General features: G+C 40.3%; 1 protein-coding gene across 18 annotated transcripts in view; it reads right to left on the bottom strand.

Annotated features, from left to right (window-relative positions):
- The window catches only part of TATDN2 (TatD DNase domain containing 2), a 55,764-nt gene that overhangs the window by 15,347 nt on the left and 14,606 nt on the right, over positions 1–25,811 (bottom strand). For all 18 annotated transcript variants that reach the window (XR_012129023.1, XR_012129012.1, XR_012129011.1 and 15 more), the window contains exons 4-5: positions 19,859–20,740; positions 360–487 (exon numbers count right to left, since the gene is read on the bottom strand). Coding sequence is in view for 3 of the 18 variants with exons in the window: in XM_073231027.1 (XP_073087128.1) it covers positions 360–487; positions 19,859–20,740 (1,010 nt within the window). In the remaining 15 variants the exon portion in view is untranslated. The remainder of the gene's footprint in view (positions 1–359; positions 488–19,858; positions 20,741–25,811) is intronic.

Below are 25,811 nucleotides of genomic sequence, written 5' to 3'. Positions count from 1 at the left end.
TTTTAGGATTATTCTGTGTGCTAAGTCACTGAACCCCTAGCTGCCTCTCCGTCACTTCTGAGAGCCAAGACTCCACATTAGCCACATGGGACAGGGGTCACAAAAGCCCGCTTCTTGTTCATTGGTGAGTTAGGGTATTAGCTCAAACCATATGAAGTTACCATGTTGTAAGCACAAAATAGTAAAATATCTGAAATTTCATGTGGTTCAATCAATACTTAATCCTTAGAAAAGATACTACATAAAGATCTAGTGTCATCAATGCTATCCTGAGTAGTGAGTTTTCATTTTTCCACCTAATATCCTAAACAGAAGGAAGTGTTCATTCCATTTGGCCACTGAGGCACCAGCCTTCTAACCTATGGATCTTGTAGTCTGAGGGCACAAATTTTTTCATGATGCTCAACAGATCTTCATCAGCTTCTCGGCAGTGGATCACCAAGGGCTTCTTCAGAGCCACAGCCAGCTGTAGCTGCCTCTCAAACACCTGTGGAAAGACAAGTGACAAAACCTGTGGGTTAAAGCCCTTCAAAAGCCTGCTGATGTCTGGAAATATGGGAGCATAGAGAGAGCTTGAACCCACCTCCTCCCACCTTCATGCTGAATTTACACCTACACACAGAGAGATTCACCCTGAAGCAAAACAAAGGCCTGAGTGAGCACGTACACAAAGAGGGATAGAAGACCACAAAAAAAGCAGCAGGAGACGCGAAGCCATGGTAACAAAAGGAACCCCACCCCAGCGCGAGGACTCTGTGGGCAGGAGGATCACTGAGGGAGTTGGATGCAGAGTCCCTGCCCTGGGGCAAAGGGAAACATGCGCACTTTAAAGCACACCTAGACTGTAAGCAGAAAAGCTCAATTCTCAGAACTAAAGCACCCGCCATTGGCAGGGGAATGGCTGGAACTCTCTCCAGCACAGAGGTGTGGTGGGCGCCACTGTTTGCACTCCTGGGGGAACAGGGCTGGGCACACACACAATTTCAGGTTTGGCCTAGGTGGCTTCCCAGCCCCTTCCTTGCCCAAAGAGTACACTCGGGCTGCAGCTACCCTGAGGAGCGCGCCCTGGCCACTACACCACAGCAGGAGCCACCTCAGTAGCTGGGAAGACGGGCTTCCTGGAGCCACTGCTGCACCACAGGCTGGGAGCCAGGAGCCATGGAGGCCAGGACCCCTGAATTCCACACCTGGGCCTGGGGCTGCCCTGCAGTAACAGACCAGGTCATCGAGGACCCAAGAGCTGTGAGCTGCTGCACACCAGGTATGGAAGGCTGTAGTTACCAAGGCAGGGCTTTCCTCGGCCATGCCTGTCCCTGCAGCTGCATGCAGACACACAGCCAGGTGCTACCAAGCCCTGGAGAGCACATGTGAGCTGCTGTTGTGCCACAGGTCGGGGAGCCAGTAGCTGTGGAGGAGGGCCTTTCCTGGAGATCACACTGGGCCTTCTGCCTCCTTGCCAGCATATATCCCATCAGTATCCATTCAGAAATCCCTCTAATTGTGTCCCCACCAACCCCGACCATGCCCTGAGAGCCCTGACATCAGGACACACCCATCTCACACTCACTAGGTCTGCCGCCAGCCAGCCAAAATCACCAGGTACATGCAAGCCTGTCCAGAACTTCCCCATACAAGTCCAGTCCTTCATGACTGGAGCCTTTCTACTGATGCATAAAATCAAGCACAGAAAGTCAAACATAATGAGGAGACAAAGGAAAATGCTTGCAACTGAAGTATATTATAACACTTCAGAAAAAGAATTAGGTGAAACAGAGTTAAGCAATCCACCAGATAAAGTGTTCAAATTAATGACACCAGACATGACAGAAGAACAGAAGAACTCAGTGAGAATGTCTACGAAGATACAAAACAGGATCAATCACAGATGAAGCATACAATAAGTAGAATAAAAAGTCCACTACAGGCAGTCAAGAGTGAACTAGAGGACATAGAAGAACTGATCAGTGATTTGGAAGACAGAGTGATGGAAAGCACTTGAGCTGAACAGCAGAAAGCAAAAAGAATGAAAAGAAAAGAGGATAAGTTAAGGGAGGTCTGAGACATTAAAGATCCAAACATTCGCATTATAGGAGTCCCAGAAGAAGAGAGAGAAAGGGGAAAGAAAACTTATTTGATGAAATAACAGCTGAACACTTCTATAACCTAGGGGAAGAAACAGACATCCAGGTCCAGGAAGCGGAGAAAGTCCCAAGTAAGATGAACTGAAGAAGTGCCACACCAAAACACATCCTAATTATAATGTCAAAGATCAAACACAAAGAGAGAATCTTAGAAGCAGCAAGAGAAAGGAAACCAGTCACCTAAAGGGAAAGGTAATATGGCTGTCAGATTATTTTTTTCAGCAGAAACTCTACAGGCCAGAAGGGAATGGCATGATATATTCAAAGTGTTGAAAAAGAAAGACTGACAACCAAAAATACCCAGTAAGGTCATCACTCAGGATGGAAGGCAAAACAAAAGGCTTCACAGGTACATAAGTTAAAAGAGTTCACTAACATTAAAATGGCCTTACAAGAAATGTTAAAGGGTATTCTTTAAGAGGAAAAGACAAGACTATAACTAGAAGCAAGAGAAATGTCAAAGTGAAAACTTCACTAGTGAAAGCACACATACACCTAGTAGATCAATCAGTTAAAAGCTAGTCGGAAGGTCAAAAAGACAAAAGTGTTGTGATCAATTACATCTAAAATTAGTTAAGGGAGTCACTACATACAAAGGTGCTAGAGAAAGCATCATATACATAAAATGTGGAGGAGGGGTTAATAAAAATGTAGTGTTGTTAGAATGCACTTAAACAAGTGACCATCAACTTAATCATAAGTGGCTGTATATGCAGATGTGATATAAGAACTCCATGGTAACCATAAGCCAAAAACCTATAATGCTTACACAAAATACAAAGAGAAGATCCAAGCATGACATTAAAAGAAAGTCATACTGCAGATCAAGTGGGGGGTGGGGCAGAGAAAAAGATGGTGGAGTAGGAAGGCAAGGCGGACACCTCTTCCCCAGAACACAGAAAACATGAAAATACAACTAAACCTGAAAATGACCTGAAGACTACAGAAGAGACTACAGAACGGATGCATACATCTGGGGAAGAAGAGAAGATATCACAGAAAAGGGTAAAGTGGCAAAGCCAGATTCAGCGGTACCCGAGCCCTCCCCCCACCCCAGCCCACAGGTGGGAATAGGAGCCCAGGATTGCTGAACACCTAGCCCTGGAGATCTGCTACAGGAGCACAAGCCCATATTACATGGTGTTCTGGTGATTAGTAGAGCTGGACAACAAAGACACATGAAACACCTGGGGAGGCTAAGATTCCAGCCACTTGTGGAGAACAGACACACTCCACCTCTCCCCAAGACAAAAGCAAAACAGGCAGTTTGAAAGACTGCCCAGCAGCAGGAAGAGTGCCAGAGGGGTGAGTATTGGACAACGCTCTCTTCTCAGGAGAAAGAGCAGGTGGACAATACCTTGCCAGCCTGCCCTCAGCCGAACAGGGCAGGAACTCTCAGGAGCCCGATGCTCCATCCCTCTCACTGGCAACACATCTCGGAGGCTCATCCCTGCATGCACAACCAGCAGACAACCTACTTGGGTCCAGCAGTAGTGTCAGACTTTGCTGCAGGGTAGGCACAGGGAGAACCTCCCAGCTTTCTCGGCTCCACTGCAACCCAAAAGGGAAGGTGCCTGCGAGATCCAGCCCAAAGGGCTCCTCCCTCCCAATAGATGCCAGTTTCTACATGACAGGCCTGGGCAGAGCTTTAACCTACATAACCCTATAGCTCCTGCCATTGCTGCAGGCCAAGCAGAGGTCAGCCCTGCCCCCCAGAAACTCCAGGAGACTTCTGCGCTGATCACAAAGGCACCACCTAAGCATATTACATGCCTAGAATCAGACCACTACAAGCCAGAAGGAAAGGTGGCTCCACCCACTGCATGCAAACAGCTGGGGCTCCCATACTGGAAAGTAGAATCTTGAGATGCTGGGCACCACAGGACACCTCCTTCATAAAGCTATTACTCCACAGAAAATGAAAACACAGAAAGCCCGATAAAATGAGGAAGCAGAGGAGTATGTTCCAAACAAAACTACAAGACAAAACAGCCCAGAAAGAGGGCTGAATGAAACCAAAAATCACCAATCTCCTTGATAAAGATTTCAAAGGAAAAGTCATAAACATGCTCATGACTCTACAGAAAAATATTCAAGATCTCAGGGAGGACTTCAACAAAAAGATAGAAGACCTGAAAAAGAGCCACTCAGAGCTGAACAACACAGTATCTGAAATGAAACAGAATGGGGAGATTTAATAGATTATTACAGGTTTAAGAAGCTGTAAATGAAATGCAACTTAGGGAACAGAAAACAATAAAGTCAAAAAACAGAAAAAAAGGATCTCTAGGAATAAAAGAATAAGAGAGGTGTGTAACCAATCTAAAAGAAACAATATTTGCATAATAGAGGTACCAGAAGGAGAAGGAGATGAAGGGATAGAAAGTCTCTTTAAGGAAATAATTACTGAAAACTTCCCCAAACTGGGGAAGGAAATAGAAACACAGGTCAGGAAGCACAGAGAACCCCTAACAAAAGGAACCCCAACAAGACAACACCAAGATATACAATTAAAATGACATGAAGATGCATTACTTGATAAAAATTTAAAACCAGCCAAACCTTGGAAAAAAATGCTTAGATCACTAGGACCTCTCATTTACTGTCACTGGGAATGTAAATTATTGCAATTACTTTGGAAAACTGGCAGTATCCATGGAGGCTGACCAAACAGGCCATACTGTATGATGTAGCGATTCAGTTCTAACAGAGATTTGTACAGCCATGTGCCAAAGATGTACAGGCATGACCACAGCAGCAGTATTCATGACGGTTGGGGAAAGGAAAGAACAAAGTATGCATCTACAAGACAGTGGAGCTTGCACAGTAACACAAGGGAGTGTGCTGTAGTACTGCAAATGAACTACCACTACATGTAACAACATGGATGAAACTCAAACACTGTACTGAGCAAAAGAGGTCAAGCACCCAAGAGCACATGCTACATGATCCCATTTATTTAAATTTCTAATTGAGTCAAACTTAACCTGTGATGATAGAAGGTAGAATATTGATTGCCTTCAGAGAAGAGGTGGGGGAGGGATTGAAGGGGGCTTTGGGGTGCTGGGCAGAGTTCAAGTTCTTGATCTGGTTGTTGGTGACATGAGGATAGTCACTTTGTGAAACTCTGACAAGCTATAGTCTACTGATTGTTCTGGAAAATTAGGAAATTATCAATTCACTTATGAAAATACATTCAGATAATCTCAAAAGAAAGTTAAAATGGCAAAGATCAAGGATAAGGAGAGATTACTGAAAGCACCCAGAGAGAAAAAAATTACTTATAAAAGAAATCCCATCAGGCTATCAACAGACTTCTCAGCAGAAACTTTACAGGACAGAAGGAAGTGGCATGATATATTTAATGTAATGAAACAGAAGGACCTCTGATAAAGAATCCTCTACCCAGCAACATGATCATTTAAATTTGAAGCAGGGATTAAACAATTTTCAGATAAACAAAAGTTGATGGAATTCACCACCACAAAGTCATCCCTACAGGAATATGTTAAAGGAACTGCTCTAGATGGAAATGTTCCTAAGGCTAAAGAGCTTTCACCAGTGAAAACAAAGTCCTCCTAAAGGTAGGAGAATAATTAATTACCAAGTGAGTAAAAATTAAAACAAAAGAAGCAAAATCAACTACTCACAAAATCAGTAAAGGGATACATATAAAGTGCAGATTATGACATCTAATACATAACGTGTGGATGAGGAGGAAGAGGGAGAAAAACTACCTATAGATTATGTTTGAAATAATCAACAATTGAAGATAGACTGTTATATAATAATTGAGTTGGTAATTTAAAAAACTAACAACAAAACCCCTGGACCAGACGGCTTCACCACTGAACTTCATCAAATTTAGTGAAGACCTAATACCCATCCTCCTTAAAGCTTCACAAAAAGTAGAAAGGGAGGGAATACTTACAAATTCATTCTATGAGGCCAGCATCACTCTAAAAGCAAAACCAGGCAAAGACACCATAAAACAGAAAATTCCAGACCAATATCCCTGATGAACATAGATGCAAAAATACTCAACAAAATATTAGCAAAGCAAATTCAAAAATACATCAAAAAGACCATCCAACCAAAAAAATACATCCATCATGACCAAGTGAAATTAATTCCAGAGATGCAAGGATGGTACAAGATTCAAAAATCCATCAACAAAAAGGACAAAAATCACATGATCATCCTTATAGATGCTGAAAAAGCATCCGACAAAATTCAACATCCATTCATGATAAAAACTCTCAACAAAATGGGTATAGAGGGAAAATGCCTCAACATCATAAAGGCCATATATGACAAACCCACAGCCAATATTACACGTAACAACAAGAAGCTGAAAATTCTTCTTCTAAGATTAGGAAGAAGACAAGGATGCCCATTCTCACCACTTTTATTCAACATAGTACTGGAGGTCCTAGCCATGGCAATTAGACAACACAAAGAACTAAAAGGCACCCAGATTGGTAAAGAAGTTAAACTGTCACTGTTTGCAGATGACATGATATTGTACATAGAAAACCCTAAAGAGCCCACCCAAAAACTACTAGAATATCTGAATTAAGCGAAGTTGCAGGGCACAAAATTAATACACAGAAATCTACTGCATTCCTATACACTAATGATGAACTAGCAGAAAGAGAAATCAGGAAAACAATTCCATTTAAAATTGCATCAAAGAGAATAAAATACCTAGGAATAAACTTAACAAAGGAAGCGAAAGAGACACCAATAAATGGAAGCACATTCCATGCTCATGGATAGAAAGAATTAATGTTCTCAAAATGGCCATCCTGCCTAAAGCAATCTACAGATTCAATGCAATCCCTATCAAAACAAAAGAACAAATAGTTCTAAAATTCATATGGAACCATAAAAGACTCCAAATAGCCAAAGCAATCCTGAGAAGGAAGAACAAAGCTAGGGGGATTATGCTCCCTGACTTGAAGCTCTACTACAAAGCCACAGTAATCAAGACAATCTGGTAGTGGCACAAGAACAGATTCATAGATCAGTGGAACAGAATAGAGAGCCCAGATATAAACTTACACATATATGGTAAATTAATATATGATAAAGGAGCCATGGAAAAGACAACCTCTTCACCAACCAGTGTTGGGCAAAAATGGACAGTTACATGAAAGAGAATGAAACTGGATTACTGTCTAACTCCATACACAAAAGTAAACTTGAAATGGATCAAAGACCTGAATGTAAGTCATGAAACCATAAAACTCTTAGAAAAAAACATAGACAAAAATATCTTGAATATAAACATGAGCAAACTATTTTCTGAACACATCTCCTCAGGCAAGGGAAACAAAAGCAAAAATGAACAAATGGGACTATATCAAACTAAAAAGCTTCCGCACAGCAAAGGACACCATCAGTAGAACAAAAAGGCATCCTACACTATGGGAGAATTTATTTGTAAATGACATATCTGACAAGGAGTTAACATTCAAAATATATAAAGAACTCACGTGTCTCAACATCCAAAAAGTAAATAACCTGATTAAAAAATGGGTGGAGGATCTGAAAAGTTTTCCAAAGAAATTCAGATGGCCAACAGGCACATGAAAAGATGCTCCACATCGTTAATTATCAGGGAAATGCAAATTAAAACCACAATGAGATATCACCTCAAACCATTTAGGATGACCAACATCCAAAAGACAAGGAACAACAAATGCTGGCGAGGACATGGAGAAAGAGAACCCTCCTACACTGCTGGTGGGAATGTAAATCAGTTCAACCATTGTGGAAAGCAACATGGAGGTTCCTCAACAAACTAAATATAGAAATACCATTTGACCCAGAAATTCCACTCTTAGGAATTTACTCAAAGAAAACAAGATCCCAGATTCAATAAGACATATGCACCCCTATGTTTATTATCACTGCACTATTTACAATAGCCAAGATATGGAAGCAACCTAAGTGTCCATCAGTAGATGAATGGATAAAGAAAATGTAGTATACATACACAATGGAATATTATTCAGCCATAAGAAGAAAACAAATCCTACCATTTGCAACAAGATAGATGGAACTCGAGAGTATTATGCTCAGTGAAATAAGCCAGGTGGAGAAAGACAAGTACCAAACAATTTCACTCATTTGTGGAGTATAACAACAAAGTAAAATGAAGGAACAAAACAGCAGCTGACTCACAGACTCCAAGAAGGGACTAGCAGTTATCAAAGGGGAGGGGTGAAGGAGGGTCGGTGGGGAGGGAGAAGGTAACTGAGGGACATTATGATTGGCATACATGGTATGGTGGTGGGGGGTAGGGTGTCACGGGGAACACAGTGTAGCACAGTGAAGACAAGTAGTAACTCTGTGGCATCTTGCTACACTGATGGACAATGACTGTGGGGGTATGTGGGGGGGGGAAACTCAATGAATGTTGAAACCACAATGTTGCTCATGTGAAACCTTCATAAGATTGTAAATCAATTATACCTTATTAAAAAAGAAATACAAGACACCAGAAAGAGGACTAAATGAAACGGAAATCACCAATCTTCTTGATAAAGATTTCAAGTTAACATTCATAAATATGCTCACTGATCTGCAGAAAAGTATTAACTATCTCAGGAAGTACTTCAACAAAGAGAACAGCTAAAAAAGTGTCTCTCAGAGCTGAAGAATACAGCAACTGAAATGAAATATACAATGGAGGACTAATAGACTGCTGCAAATAGTGAAGACAATGAGATGGAAATTAGAGAACAGGAAAACAACAAAGCTGAGGAACAGAGAGAAAAAAGAATCCCTAGGAATGAAAGATGAGAGCTTTCTGACAACTCCAAAGTAAACAATGTTCAAATAATAGGGGTACCAGAAAGAGAAGAGAAAGACAAAGGGGTAGAAGGTCTCTTTAAGAAACTAGTTGTTGAAAACTTCCCCAATCTGAGGAAGGAAATAGACACTCAGGTCATGGAAGAACAGAGAGCCCCTAATAAACGGAACCCCAGGAAGACAACACCAAGACATATAATAACTAAAATAACAAAGATTAAGGGTAAGGAGAAAATACTGAAAATAGCCAAAGAGAGAAAAAAGATTACTTATAAGGGAAACCCTATCAGACTATCAGCAGACTTCTCAGCCAAAACATTACAGACCAGAAGGAAGTGGCATGAAATATTTACTGTATTGAAACAGAAGAACCTTGAACCAAGAATCCTCTACTCAGCAAGATTAACATTCAAATTTGAAGCCAACTTTAAATATTTCCCGGATAAACAAAAGCTGAAAGAATTTATAACCCCTAAACCAGCATTACAGGATATATTAAGGGAACTTCTGTAGATGGAAATGCTCCCTAAGCCTAAATAGTTTTCATTAGTGAAAATAAACCCACAGTAAAGGTAGTAGACCAATTACTCCAAGTACAAAATTAAAACAAAACAAAAGTAGCAAACCCAACTATTTCCAGAATCAGTCAAGGGATACACAAAAAATTCAGATTATGACATCTAATACATAAACTGTGGAGGAGGACGAAGAAGAAAAAGAAGTACTTGTAAGTTTTGTTTGAAAAAGAGCAATCAACTTAATATGACTGTCATATACTTAGGAAGCTATCCTTGAGCCTTATGGTAACCACAAACCTAAAGCCTATAAATTAAAAAGGAGAAATACAATCACAACAATAAAGAAAATCACCAAATAATAAGAGAAGAATAGAAGAGAGGAAGAAAGGTACAGAGAGGAGCTATAAAAGCAGCCAGAAAACAATTAATAAAATGGCAATACTTCATATCTATCAATAATTACCTTAAATGTAAATGGACTGAATGCACCAATCAAAAAGTATAAGAGGCAGAATGGATAAAAAAACAAGACCCAGCTATATGCTGCCTACAAGAGACTCAATTTAGACCCAAAGACATGCACAGACTAAAAGTGAAGGAATGGAAAAAGATATTCCATGCAAATAAATAGGGACAAAAAAGGTAGGAATAGCAGTACTTGTATCAGACAAATAGACTTCAAAACAAAGAAACAAACAAGAGACAAAGGACATTATATAATGATAAAGGGGTCAGTCCAACAAGAGGATATAACCATTATAAACAGCTATGCAGCCAACATAGGAGTACCTAATTTGTGAAAAAAACAGTAACAGAATTAAAGGGGGAAACAGAACGCAACACACTCATTTTAGGAGACTTTAATACACCACTCACATCAAGAGACCAACCAAACAGAATATAATTAAGGAAACAGGGATACTGAAAAACACATTAGGTAAGATGGACCTGACAGATCTACAGAACATTTTACCCAAAAGCAGAATACTCAATTTTATCAAATGTTCATGGAACATTCTCCAGAAAAAATCACATACTAAGCTACAAAAAGAACGTCAATAAATTCAAGATAGAAATAGTATCAAGCAACTTCTCAGATCACAATGGTACGAAAACTAGAAATAAATTACACAAGGAAAAAGAAAGCTCACAAACACATGGAGACTAAACATGTTTTTCAATAATCAATGGATCAATTGACAAATCAAACTAGAAATCAAGCAATACATGTAGACAAACAGAATAAAAAATACAATAGTCCAAAATCTGTGGGATTCAGAGAAGGCAATTCTAAGAGGAAAGTACACAGCAATACAGGCTTACCTCAAAAAACAAGAACAATCCTAAATAAGCAGTCTAGTCACAATTAAACAAACTAGAAAAAGAAGAATGAATGAAACCTGAAGTTAGTAGAAGGAGGGATAAAATAAAGGTCAGAGCAGAAATAAATAAAAGAGAAGAATAAAACAACAGAAAAAAAATTAATAAAACCAAGAGCTGGTTCTTTGAGAAAATAAACAATAGACAAACCCTTAGCCAGACTTATCACAAAAATAGAGGACATAAATAAAATCAGAAATGAAAAAGGAATAGTCACAATAGTTACCACAGAAATACAAAAAATTATTAGAGAATTCAATGAAAGATTATGTGCCAATAAACTGGACAATATAGAAATAGACAAATGCCTAGAAAATTACAACCTTCCAAGATTGACCCAATAAAAAAACAGAAAATCTGAACAGACCAATAACCAATTGGACTGGTAATCAAAATACTTTGAACAAACAAAAGTCAAGGATAAGTCAGCTTCACACCTGAATTCTACCAAACATCTGACAGAGCTAATACACATCCTTCTCAAAGTATTCCAAAAAGTGTAAGAGGAAGGAATGCTTCCAAACTCATCCTGACTCCAGCATCACTCTAATACCAAAAGCAAAGACATCACAAAAGAAAATTACAGGCCAATATTCCTGATAAACATAGATGCAAAAATCCTCAACAAAATATTACCAAACCAAATTTAAAAATACATCAAAAGGATCATCCAACACAACCAAGTGAGATTTATTCCAGGGATGCAAGGATGGCACAGTATTTGTAAATCAATGTGATACACCACATTAACAAAAAGGAAGATAAAACCACACGATCATCTCACTAGATGCTGAAAAAGCGTTTGACAAACTTTAACATCCATTCATGATAAAAACTCTCAACGAATGGTTAAAGAAGGAATGTACCTCAACATCATAAAGGCATATATGACATATCCATAGCCAACATCATACTTAATGGTGAAAAGCTGAAAACTTTTCCTCTAAGATCAGAAACACGACAAGGATGCCCACTCTCACCACTTTTATTTAGTATAGTACTGGAGATCCTCACCACAGCAACCAGATCACACAGAGAGATAAAAGGCATCCAAATTGGTAAGGAAGGAATTAAACTGTCACTATTTTCAGATGACATGATATTATACATAGAAAATCCTCAAGACTCCACCAAAAAACTATTTGAATAACTGGACGCAACAAAGTTGCAGGATACAAAATAAATACACAGAAATCTGCTGCGTTCCTATATACTAACAACAAATTAGCAGAAAGTGAAATCAGGAAAACAACTCCATTTACACCTGCATCAAAAAAATAAAATACCTAGGAATAAACCTAACCAAGGTGATGAAAAACCTATACTCTGAAAACTACAAGACACTCATGAGAGAAATTAAAGAAGACACCAATAAATGAAAATCTATCCCATGCTTATGGGTAGAGAATTAATATTGTCAAAAGGGGCATCCTACCCGAAGCAATTTACAGATTCAATGCAATCCCCATCAAAATACCAACAGGATTTTTCAATGAACTAGAGCAAATAATCCTAAAATACATATGGAGCCACAAAAGACCCCAAATAGCCAAAGCAATCCTAAGAAAGAAGAACAAAGCTGGGGGGATTATGCTCCCCAACTTCAAGTGATACTACAAAGCTTACAGTAATCTAAACAGTATGGTACTGGCACAAGATCAGACCCAAAGATCAACGGAATAGAATAGAGAGCCCAGATACAGACGCATGCATGTACGGCCAATATGATAAAAGGAGCTATGAATACACAATGGGGAAAAAACAACTTCTTCAGTAAGTGGTGTTGGGGAAACTGGACAGATACATGCGAGAGAATGAAACTGGATTATGTCTAACCCCACACACAAAAGTAAACTCAAAATGGACCAAAGACCTAAATGTAACACATGAAATCATAAAACTCTTAAAAGAAAACATAGGCAAAAATCTCTTCCATCGTAAGCATGAGCAATCTTCCTGGACACATCTCAGGCAAGGGAAACAAAAATAAAACAAGTGGGACTCATCAAACTAAAAAGGTTCTGTACAACAAAGGACATCATCAACAGAACAAAAGGGCGGCCTACAGTATGGGAGAATATATTCATAAACAATTTATCCAATAAGGGGTTAACATCTAAAATATATAAAAAACTCATAAACCTCAACACCAAAAAAAACCAAATAACCTAATGAAAAAATGGGCGGAGAACCTGGACAGATGTTTTTCCAAAAAAAATACAGGTGGACAACAGGCACATGAAAAGATGCTCCACGTCACTAATCATCAGGGAAATGCAAATCAAAACCACAGTGAGATATCACCTCACACCAGTTAGAATGGCCACTATCCAAAACACAAGAAATGACAAGTGTTGGTGAGGACGTGGAAAAAAGGGAGGCCTTCTACACTGTTGGTGGGAATACAAATTGGTGCAGCCACTGTGGAAAGCAGTATGGAGGTTCCTCAAAAACTAAAAATATAAGTACCGTATGACCCATTAATTCCACTTCTAGGAATTTCCCCAAAGGAAATAAAATCCCTGATTCAAAAAGATACATATATGCACCACTATGTTCACTGCCACATTATATACAATAACCAAGATAGGGAAGCAACCAAAGTGTTCATCAATAGATGAATGGATATAGAAGATGTGATACATATACACAATGGAATATTACTCAGCCATCAAAAATGAAATCTTGCCATTTGTGACAATATGGATGGGCCTATGCAAAGTGAAATAAATCAGAGAAAGATGAATACCATATGGTTTAACTTATATGTGTAATCTAAAAAAAAACAATGAACAAGCAAATAAAACAGAAATAGATTTGTAAGTACAAAGAGTGGAAAGTGGTTACATGGTGTCAGGGGAACAGGTGCAATAGGAGAAGGGGATAAAGAGATACCACTTCAAATTATAAAAATATTTAGTCACAGGAATGGAACCACAGCACAGGGAATATAGCCAATAATATTGTAATATTTTTATATGGTGACAGATAACTACATTTGGTAAGCATTTAGTAATGATGAGTCACTAAGTTGTTCATCTGCAACCAATATAATACTGTAATAAACCATATTTCATTTTTTAAAAAACGGCTGTTAACTACAGAAGACCCAGTGCTACAGGCAACACTCACTGTCTCCAATTCTTTATTTTTAAACTTTATAAGGTAAAATAATATCCAGTGTTTACTGGGTGCTTACTACAGAAGCACATAGTACTCAAAGCACTTAAGGTATATTATAACCTGGTAATGCTCACAAGCACCCTATAGGTACTGCTGTTTGCCATTAAGCAAAGAAAACGAAGTTCCAAATGAGCTCAGGTAACTTGCAGGTAGTAAGCTATAGTGCCACAGTTCAAATCTGAACCAAGGCTGAACATACAGAAACCCCGGTGTATGTTTCCCAGAGGCTGCGGGAGCAGAGCAGGGACCAAGGAAGAAACACAAAATCTAAACAAACCAATTACCAGCAAAGAAATTGAAGCAGTAATCAAAAAACTACCCAAGAACAAAACCCCTGGGCCAGACAGATTTACCTCAGAATTTTATCAGACATACAGAGAAGATATAATACCCATTCTCCTTAAAGTTTTCCAAAAAATAGAAGAGGAGGGAATACTCCCAAACTCATTCTATGAAGCCAACATCACCCTAATACCAAAATCAGGCAAAGACCCCACCCAAAAAGAAATTACAGACCAATATCCCTGATGAACGTAGATGCAAAAATACTCAACAAAATATTAGCAAACCAAATTCAAAAATACATCAAAAGGATCATATACCATGACCAAGTGGGAGTCATCCCAGGGATGCAAGGATGGTACAACATTCGAAAATCCATCAACATCATCCACCACATCAACAAAAAGAAGGACAAAAACCACATGACCATCTCCACAGATGCTAAAAAAGCATTCGACAAAATTCAACATCCATTCATGATAAAAACTCTCAACAAAATGGGTATAGAGGGCAAGTACCTCAACATAATAAAGGCCATATATGATAAACCCACAGCCAACATCATACTGAACAGTGACAAGCTGAAAGCTTTTCCTCTGAGATCAGGAACAAGACAGGGATGCCCACTCTCCCCACTGTTATTAAACATAGTACTGGAGGTCCTAGCCACGACAATTAGACAAAACAAAGAAATACAAGGAATCCAAACTGGTAAAGAAGAAGTTAAACTGTCACAATCTGCAGATGACATGATATTGTATACATAAAAAAACCCTAAAGGCTCCACTCCAAAACTACTAGAACTGATATCGGAATACAGCAAAGTTGCAGGATACAAAATTAACACACAGAAATCTGTGGCTTTCCTATACACCAATAATGAACTAATAGAAAGAGAAATCAGGAAAACAATTCCATTCACAATTGCATCAAAAAGAATAAAATACTTAGGAATAAACCTAACCAAGGAAGTGAAAGACCTATACACTGAAAACTATAAGACACTCTTAAGAGAAATTAAAGGGGACACTAACAAATGGAAACTCATCCCATGCTCTTGGCTAGGAAGAATTAATATCATCAAAATGGCCATCCTGCCCAAAGCAATATACAGATTTGATGCAATCCCTATCAAATTACCAACAACATTCTTCAACGAACTGGAACAAATAGTTCAAAAATTCATATGGAAATATCAAAGACCCAAAATAGCCAAAGCAATCCTGAAAAGGAAGAATAAAGTGGGGTGAATCTCACTCCCCAACTTCAAGCTCTACTACAAAGCCACAGTAATCAAGACAATTTGGTAATGGCACAAGAACAGAGCCACAGACCAGTGGAACAGAAGAGACTCCAAACATTAACCCAAACATATATGGTCAATTAATAGACGATAAAGGAGACATGGACATACAATGAGGAAATGACAGTCTCTTCAACAGATGGTACTGGCAAAACTGGACAGCTACATGTAAGAGAATGAAACTGGACCGCTGTCTAACCCCATACACAAAAGTAAATTCAAAATGGATCAAAGACCTGAATGTAAGTCATAAAACCATAAAACTCCTAGAAAAAAAGGCAAAAATCTCTTGGACATAAACATGAGCGACTTCTTCATGAACATATCTCTCCGCACAAGGGAAACAAAAGCAAAAATGAACAAGTGGGACTATATCAAGCTAAAAAGCTTCTGTACAGCAAAGGACATCATCAACAGAACAAAAAGATACCCTACAGTATGGGAGAATATATTCATAAATGACAGATCCGATAAAGGGTTGACATCCAAAATATAGAAAGAGCTCACGCACCTCAACAAAAAGCAAATAATCCAATTAAAAAATGGGCAGAGGAGCTGAACAGACAGTTCACCAAAGAAGAAATTCAGATGGCCAACAGACACATGAAAAGATGCTCCACATCGCTTGTCATCAGAGAAATGCAAATTAAAACCACAATGAGATATCACCTCACACAAGTAAAGATCGCCACCATTCAAAAGACAAACAACAAATGTTGGCAAGGTTGTGGAGAAAGGGAAACCCTCCTACACTGCTGGTGGGAAAGTAAATTAGTTCAACCATTGTGGAAAGCAGTGTGGAGGTTCCTCAAAAAGTTCAAAATAGAAATACCATTTGACCCAGGAATTAGACTTCTAGGAATTTACCCTAAGAATGCAGCAGGCCAGTTTGAAAAAGACAGGTGCACCCGTGTTTATCACAGCACTATCTACAATAGCCAAGAAATGGAAGCAACCTAAGTGTCCATCAGTAGATGAATGGATAAAAAAAGATGTGGTACATATACACAATGGAATGTTATTCAGCCATAAGAAGAAAACAAATCCTACCATTTGCAGCAACATGGATGGAGCTAGAGGGTATTATGCTCAGTGAAATAAGCCAGGCAGAGAAAGACAAGCACCAAATGATTTCACTCATATGTGGAGTATAAGAACAAAGAAAAACTGAAGGAACAAAACAGGAACAGAAACACAGAACCCAAGAATGGACTAACAGTTACCAAAGGGAAAGGGACTGGGGAGGATGGGTGGGAAGGGAGGGGTAAGGATGAGGAAAAAGAAAGGGGGCATTACGATTAGCATGTATAATGTGGGGGGGGGGGCATAGGGAGGGATGTGCAACACAGAGAAGACAAGTAGTGATTCTACAGCATCTTACTACGCTGATGGAGAGTGACTGTAATGGGGTGTGTAGGGGGGACTTGGTGAAGAGGGGAGCCCAGTAAACATAATGTTCTTCATGTAATTGCAGATTAATGATAACAAAAAATAAAAATAAAAAGACACAGAAGTAGCCTGGTTCAGCCAGCCCAAGTGCAAAAGGACAGTCCATTCGCCCTGGCTTTCAAACCCCAGATAGCAAGAGATTCTGGTAATCACTGGCTGATGTGTGCAAGTCATATACAAACTATCTAGGACCTAGCTCTCAGAGAAGTTAAACAGGAATTTAAATAAATAGGAAGTTGAATAGTTGAATCTAGGAATACCCACATATACAAGGAAAAAGTTAAAAGTGTTCTGCTCTATGTAGCAAGACAACTACTGGTTTTTCCCCAGATTCTTTGGCTTTTCTCTGTTTTCTAATACTTCCAGAAAATAATTAGGTAACAGAAACCAAGCGAGAGCTGGCACCATGTCACCTGACCAGAAATGCTCCTTCCACAAGCTTTTCCTGTTCAATCTGCAATATAAAACATTCAGCAGGACACATCAAGAACTTGCTTACTCAGTTTTTAGGCAAATGCCAACTCAGCACAGACATCCAACTACAGCATCTGCTCATCACCAGTGCTTCTTGTTTCAGTGCTGAAGTTTAGACTGACATCAGGAATACAGCAACCACTTCCTCTGTCCAGCCTAGGAGTCTCTAGTATTTTACAGAAATATTGTCTTATCTTCCTCTCTTCTACATTCAGTTCTGCGCTCCCCTGGTCAGCAATTTGTTTCCTCTGAATCGCCATTTTCCACTCCTGAGTCCCATTCTCACCAAGCCAAGTAATAGACCTTGTTGTCACTTCAAGTTGTCTGTTGTGTGGCATGCTCTATGTACCTCTACATGCAGGTCTGATAACATTTAACAAATGTTAAAAAGAAAACCACAAGCCCAACCTGGTATCACTTCTGCTAGGCCAAGTCACTAAATCAGGCTGAATACCTAACCTAATGCAGTTTCAACATCCCCCATAAATGCAGTCAGTCAGGGATTTTGTGGTCAGCATCTATAAAATAAGCAAGAATGTTTATCCCTTCCCTTAATTCCATTTGGCGTCAGGACGTATATTAACCTAGACACCCGCCCTGTTATGTAAATGAAAAGTATACCTTTGAAGTCATGACTTTCTTGCCTACCTCCTCAAAGATATAAAACCTTCATGTCTGTAGCCCCCTGGAATACTCCTACTCATTGAATAAATTGTGCCTCCTGGACTACGTTCACTTTACTCTGATAGACTCAAATAAAACTTGATTTGATAGACTCAAATAAAATCTGTCTTTATTTCAATGTGACTTTAGGCATTTTTTTCATCAACATAAAGGAAAAAGTTATGTGAAATACTTACCATATTTCCTGGTACATGGTAGGAATACAATAAACATCAACTATTAAACATAATCCTCTCACTCCATCCAGTTGCCTTAGTGTATACATTTCTGAACTGTTACTCTTTCTATACCACACCTGCCCCGAGCCATAGGAGCTAGTTGGGAAATCAGAATACTGAATATTACTCACTTTCTTAAAAATCCATATTTTCCTATGTTTCAGATTTAGTACTTTCCCATTCACTTTTGGCTAATAAATTACCACCCGAAGTGAAACAAACTCTGGACAGGGAGGAATTTATTTAATGAATAAGATGAACCTAATTCTGAATACAAACACTACTTATATTAGAAACTCAGTAAATAAAGCAAAAAAAACTGAACATATTCACACACAAAAATCCCACCTGTTTAAATGCAGATCTCAAGTCAAAAATCATCCTGTTTTGAATTTAGTAAACCTACCAGGTCCTACCAAACCCATCTTAAAGAAGATCCTTTGGAAACATCTGAACATGGAAGTTGTTTCCTATGTAAATTATTGTGAAGCCATGCACGCTCACTGGCTGTCACGGACAGCTGTATTCAAATTGGGATCTCTGTCTCCTAAAGGTATAGAAAGGTCTGGAGTCCTGGGCTTCAGCAGAACAGCACCACAATTTCTTTTAATTTTCTCTTTGATCAAAGGAAAATTTAGAAACCATTGGTTCTGGAAGATTCCTTTTCATAAATCACAAAGCTAACCACAGATGCTCTGTAACAGGGCACAACATCCGTGTACTGCACAAGTTGACACAGCAGGGCTGGGGAGAGCACCAAGGGGCAAGCTTGGTACACTAAACTCCACCCTGGCTGGGATCCATGCACCTGCTCACCAAGACTGCACTTTTGGCGTGCAGACCCAGACCTAACAGGTACTAACAGGAAGACAGCACACAACAGATTCAACCTGGTAACGTGGCATCTCTTTGTCCTGCACCTTTCCAAATCAGAAACTTCACTGAAATGCTACAACTACTCTTACCCTGCCAAATATCCACGCTCAAAAATATTGGGTGCAAAAAGATATTAAGATGGTAATGGTCATTATCTCTGATGGAATGGGAAGTTATCATTTTTATATTTTTCAAATATTCTGCAATGGGCATAACCTGACTTTAAAATAATAAAAATATAGTTTACTTTTAATTTTTTGCTTCCCATGAAGGAAAGAAAACAAACATTTGACATTCATAACATTAGCCATAAGCAATCACAAAATACCTATCTCCCTCTCTCACATAATAAAGCTGAAAGATAAATAGCTAGGAAACACTGGACAAATGACATCTAGATGGTCTGGATAAGGGCAATAAAATTTCTAGGGATTCTAAAATCTTTGGTTCCATAAGCAGAGAAACCCTTAGTGAGGTCTGAACAACTAACAGAGGAACTGAAACTATGCAAACTAAAGAAAACTTCATTACCTTGTGCTGCTCTGGGACTGGTGTGGTGCACTTGTGAGAGTAATCCAGGCCCATTTCCCCAAATGCCACAGCCTTGGGGTGCCGTAAGGCTTGCAGAAGATTTCTTTCTTGACTCTCACTGTAGTAACGTGCAAAATGAGGGTGACAGCCAAAAGCCCCCCAAACCAGATCCTCTTTCAAAAGCTCCTGCCATAGACAATCCGTCAGGGTCCGAGGATCACAGAAGTCAGAGATGCAGCCCTGAAATTCCTTAGGGAAGGAGCTGCTATAAATTTTTCTGAACTTGGTAAAGGTCCCTTTGAAAGACAACTTGGAATAGAGCATGTCCAAGTGACAATGGGTGTCAATGAAACCCTCCTCGAGGCTTGGCTCCCGATAGCTCCTTGACAGGGAACTGGATGTGTGTCCTCCACAAGGACGTGGAGGTGTCTCCTCCCGGAATGTTCTTTTCTCCTTCACCTCTTCTTCAGAGCTTCTGGAGAAACGAAATGAACGAGAATTCTGGGACCTGCCTTCCTCTGCCATCTCCTGGTCTCTGAAGGTGTTTGGGGAGCTCACCGCAGAACTGGAGGAGCAGTCACTCAGGTGGCCCCTGCTGCTCCTCCCTGCCTGCAATGTGTCGCTGCTGCTGCTGCCCAGCGAGGGGTAGCCAGAAGGCCTGGGAGTGCTGGTCCAGTAGCTGGCGTAGTCACACCAGGGACTACTGTACAAATGAGCTGGGTACATGACATAGTCAGTTGGGAAAGCGGAAGGCTCTGAAACTGCAGAGACTTTCAGTGAGACAGGCTCCTCCTGAGAGAATCTAACTGTGGAGACCTCATCCACATCGGACCAGTCACTTCCTGAAGAGGTGTGCTCTAGCACCACCTCCCTTTCTTTAGGCTGCAAAAAAGAAAAGAAACCATGGGTGAGCTTTCCTGAGTGAAGACAGCCTCTCATAGTCAGTCATCAGAAGAACATAAACTCTGGCTTGTTTTTCTGGTCATGATAAAGGCTTTACCTTAACTCACTTTGTAACTGGTTTCCTTATAATTTCCAGAAGATGAGCCAGGTTAGAGCTATGAACAGCCACATCAGGTTGGGGGGAAAAAAACCTACAACCACAGTCTCAAAATGTCATCCCTAAAGGAGACACTATACCTGCACGCCCTCCCTCTTCCGAATGATCCCTCTTGAGAAAAAGTGCCCTGGAGAATGCACTGTGTACTGGGGATTTGAGAGAAGAGCAGTGCCCAGCTTCTCATCTCTAACAAGTCTCCAATACATTCGAAATGCAAAACCACAGTCATGGCAGTTTGAAGATCTGCCTTCAAGTTCTTTTGACACTATTCTCCACTGACAGGTGGGGTTTCTGACCCCTCCCTTTAAACCTGGGCCAACCTGGTGACTCACCTGTAACCAAAAGAACACAGCACAAATGATACCATTTAATTTCCAAGGGGTCAGAAAGGTTTTGTAGCGTCCCCCAGATTCTCTCAGTTTACTCCTCATAGGGGGAGCTAACCACCCTGGGACCATATGCTGGAGTCACGTGTAGGTGGCAACATCAACTGCCAGTCAAGAGAGTGGGCATCTGGGGCACCCAGCCTCGCCATGCTTACAGATGCAACCAACCCAGTATCTGAGCAGAGACTCCCTCCTCCCCCAGCAAGACCTACCCAACCCAGATCTTTCTGAATTCCTCCCTCACATAACTGAGAGCAAACTGAAACAGTTATGCTAAGCAACTAGGCGGTAACAGTAACCAGAACCATACACTGCATTGTATTTTTAGCTTTGCTAGAACATAAGTCCCACAAGGTCAGGAAGTTTTTTCTTCACTGATGCATCCCAAAGACCTCGAAGACTGCCTAGCATATAGTACTCATAGACATTTGTTGAATTAATTTATAGAAAAAATAATAAAATGGTTCCTGAACTTAGCACACATCAGAATTAGGGGGCTTTTCAAAAACAGCTTTTGGAGAACTGTGGGAAGATGGCAGAACAGGAGGTACACACCCGAGGCAGCAATTACATCTAATCATCTAACATGATTACTCTGAGAACTGCCGGAAGATGAGCAGAGCAGATCTTCTACACGTAACAACAAAAGAGAAGACCATACTTAGGAAGGTAAAGAGTCAAAGCCACGCTTGATCAGGTTCCAGACCCTTTCCCCATTCCAACCACAAGCAGGAGAGAATGAGGAACAGAGCAGAGAGGAGACAAATGCCCAGAAGCCTGGCACTCCTGGCTCTGGGGATCTGCACCCAGAAGACAAGTGCCCATAGCGTTGGGTTTTGAAAATCAGTCAAGCTGAACACCAGGGAGAGCTGGAAGGCCATGGGAGGCCAAACTTCTGTCTGTGGAGACCAGAGTGCTGGGCTGATTGCTCTGAAACCCAACAGAGAAGCAGCAGTTTGAAAGGAGGTTTATTAACTCTGGGAAGTGCACCCAAGTGGCAGGGGTCTGAAGGAGTCCCCGTGGGGGTAAAAGGGCTGGCAGATGTCACGTTTTCAGCCACTCCTCAGCCTAGCTGACCACTTGCAGGAGCTAGCTCTGAAATTCTCCATCTAGGTGGCTGGCCCTGCCCTGAAGACCTATCCCCTGCCACGCCCAGCCCAGCAGTAGTCACATAGACCATTCACTGCTGGCAGCCACACCGAGTGCAAGACCCACCCACAGCCAACCAGCACTGGAGCTGCCCACCCACTAAGCTGCACCAGTGTTACACAGTAAGGCACAGCAATGGCAATTGGCCTTTGCTTGCAGCCAGGCCCACAGCCCAGCAGCAGCAGTCATGGCTCAGCCACAACAGAAGGATGTGCACAGCCCACACAGGGCAACCCTAGAGCACCTGGCTCTGGTGAGCAGCAATTCTCTACTTCCGGGCATCACAGGACACCAACTACATAAAACCACTACTTTCAAGACCAGGAGACATAACTGATCTACCTAATACATAGAAATGAACACCAGAGAACCAAACAAAATGAGGAGGCAGAGGAATATGTTCCAATCATAAGAACAAAACACCAGCAAAAGTGCTAAATGAAATGGAGATCTATGTGATGAAGAATTCAAAGTAATGGTTATTAAGTTGTTTATGACCTGGGGGAAATAACAGATAGACTCAGGGAGGACTTCAACAAAAACAAAGAAAATATAAAAAGAATCAGTCAGAAGGATACAATGACTGAAATGAAAAATGCAATAAAGAACCAAATAGCAGATTAGAAGATGCAGAAGAACAGATTAGCAATCTGGAAGACAGTGTAAAGTACTGAGCAACAGAAAAAGCATTTCTGAAAATGAGAAGATACTAAGAGCTACCTGAGACAACTTCAAACAAAACAAGATTTGCATTATAGAGGTCCAAGAATGAGAAGAGAAAGGTGCAGAAAGCCTACTTTTAAGAACTAGCTCAAAACTTCTCCAACCTGGGGAAGGAAACAGACAGCCAGGTCCTGAGGTACAGAGAGCCCTTGCCAAGAAGAACCCAAGGAGGTAGGTCTACACCAACACACGTAGAAATTAAAATGGCTAAGATTAAAGACAGAGTATCTTAAAAACAGCAAGAGAAAGGCAGAGAGTTACCTACAAAGGAAACCCCATAAGGCTATCAGCAGATTTTTCAGCAGAAATTTTACAGGCCAATAGGGAGTGGCATGAAATATTCAAAGTGTTGGAAAGGGAAAAATCTACAACCAAAAATTATCTACCCAGCAAGGTCATCATTCAGAATTGAAGGAGACAAAAAGTCTTTAACAAATGTTAAAAGAATCCTTCACCATGGAACCAGCCTTACAAGATACATTCAGGGACTTCTTTAAATGGAAAATTAAAAACAATTTTTCATGAGGGAAAACAAACCTACAGTGAAAGTGGCAGACCAATGACTTACAAAGCAAGTATGGAGCTCAAAAGACAAAAGTAGTAAAATCAATTATACATTAGTCAAAGGATCTACAAAAAATATATATATGTAAATTATGACATCATATACATAAAATATACATATATATGTAAATTATGACATCATATACATAAAATGTGGAGAGGGGAATAATAGTGCTGTTAGCATGTGTTGAAACTTAAGTGATCATCAACCTAATGCAGACTGTCATATACCTAGGAGACTATATATGAACCTTATGGTAACCACAAACCTAAAGCCTATAACAGATACACAAAAAAAGGAAAGAGAAAGGAATCCAACCATAACACTAAAGAAAACCATCAAATCACAAGGGAAGAGAACAAGAGAAGAAAGAAATGGAGAACTACAAAAACATACAGAAAGGAGTTAACAAACTGGCAGCAGTCCATACCTTTCAATAATTACTTTCAATGTAAGGGACTAAATGTTCCAATCAAAAGACACAGGTGGCTGATTGGATAAAGATGCAAGACTATGTATGTGTGGCCTACAGGAGACTCAATTCAGACCTAAAGATACCTATAGACAGAAAGTGAAAGGATAGGAAAGGATACTCCAAGTAGAGGCAAAAAAAAAAGAGGACAGGAGTAGCAGTACTTACATCAGACAAAACAGACTTCAAAATAAATAGATTTGACGAAGGGCACTACACAATACTAAAGGGATCAGGCCAATAAGAGGATATAACAACTGTAAATATCTATGCACCCAACAACACAGGAACACCTAAATATATAAAGAAAATAATAACAGACCTAAAGAGAAAAACTGACTCCCACATTCTGTGAGAAGGAATCATATAACCACCCTTGTCCTTTGTTTTGGGGCCAACTGATTTTGTTTCCTTCAGTGCCCTGTTGTTTTGGGTGTTATTGTACTTTTGTTTTACTGTTAATAAGGCCTGGTCTCAATACTCCCTGAGGTGTGGGTAACAGTGGCCAGTAATGTATCCCTGAATTTTGGTACTCTTTTCCAGCTGGAATTATTTTGTAAAGAGAGGAAAATGTGATGGAATACCTTATGCTCAGTCCTGTGGAAAAGATGTCAGATCCTGCTTTAGAAGGAAGGCCTTTGCCTTCTTGTAGTTTTTGAGTGTGTTGTGTCTTTTGTGTCATTTGTAAATATGCATATGAGATGAGGCCTGTTGCTACAGAACATCTTGTAAGTCAGAGCCACAAAGCTGGCAGGTATAGGTCAAGCAGTTAAAGACTGTTAGAGCACTCACCATCTCAAGATGACTCCAATAATAGGATAAGTAGGTCACGGAACAGGTCAGAATGACACTAGGTCACCCACCAACCGCAAGAAAATTTCTGTGCAATTAGGCACGTTGTTAACACCACAGTCCCCAAGCCTGTGGCAACTCCGTCCTAGGTATTAGTTTGGCTTCCAAGAAAACCCAAGGCTTAGCTAAAGCTGTTAATCTGCATATACGTTTTCCTTTTGTCTTCTTGTGTGTCTTCAGACTCTGGCTTTGTGACCTTGTGAGAACATTCTCTCCAGCCTCTGCCCATCAGAGGATGCATGTACCAGCATCCACCTGGTGGGCAGTGCAATACACTGTGAATACAAATATATGCATTCTTTGTCCAACTGTGCCAGCTATTAATTCAGCTGAATACCTCTGCTGCTCCTCCACCTCCATATGGAAGCACTTGGGCTATCGCCCTACTCCCCCTGGCATGTCAGGCCCTACACCCAAATTTGTCATAACAAAACAGTGTCTACCACACACACACACACACAGGAAATGGAGGAGAATTTCTCCCGCGCCCCCTGCAAATGATCAGCTGAGGGCCAATGTCTGAGGACTGATTTCATGATGTCCCTTCTTTAACAAATCCATTGGTTTTTTATTGCTTCTCCAGAATAGCACTTGCTTTCTTGCTTGTCTCATTGGCTTTCTGCCTCCCTAGGATTGTAGGTTGTTGGTTCTTTCTTTGGTTATCTTTGGGAGTGACTCCAGATCTTGTAAATATATTTCAAATCCCATTTGAAGACACTGCTTGGTTTCATGGGACTAATACTGCC

This window comes from Manis javanica, chromosome 3 (genome assembly GCF_040802235.1).
Source record: "Manis javanica isolate MJ-LG chromosome 3, MJ_LKY, whole genome shotgun sequence".
Classification (NCBI taxonomy): domain Eukaryota; kingdom Metazoa; phylum Chordata; class Mammalia; order Pholidota; family Manidae; genus Manis; species Manis javanica.
Note: the sequence above shows the minus strand (reverse complement) of the source record. Positions and strands in the feature narration are given on the sequence as shown.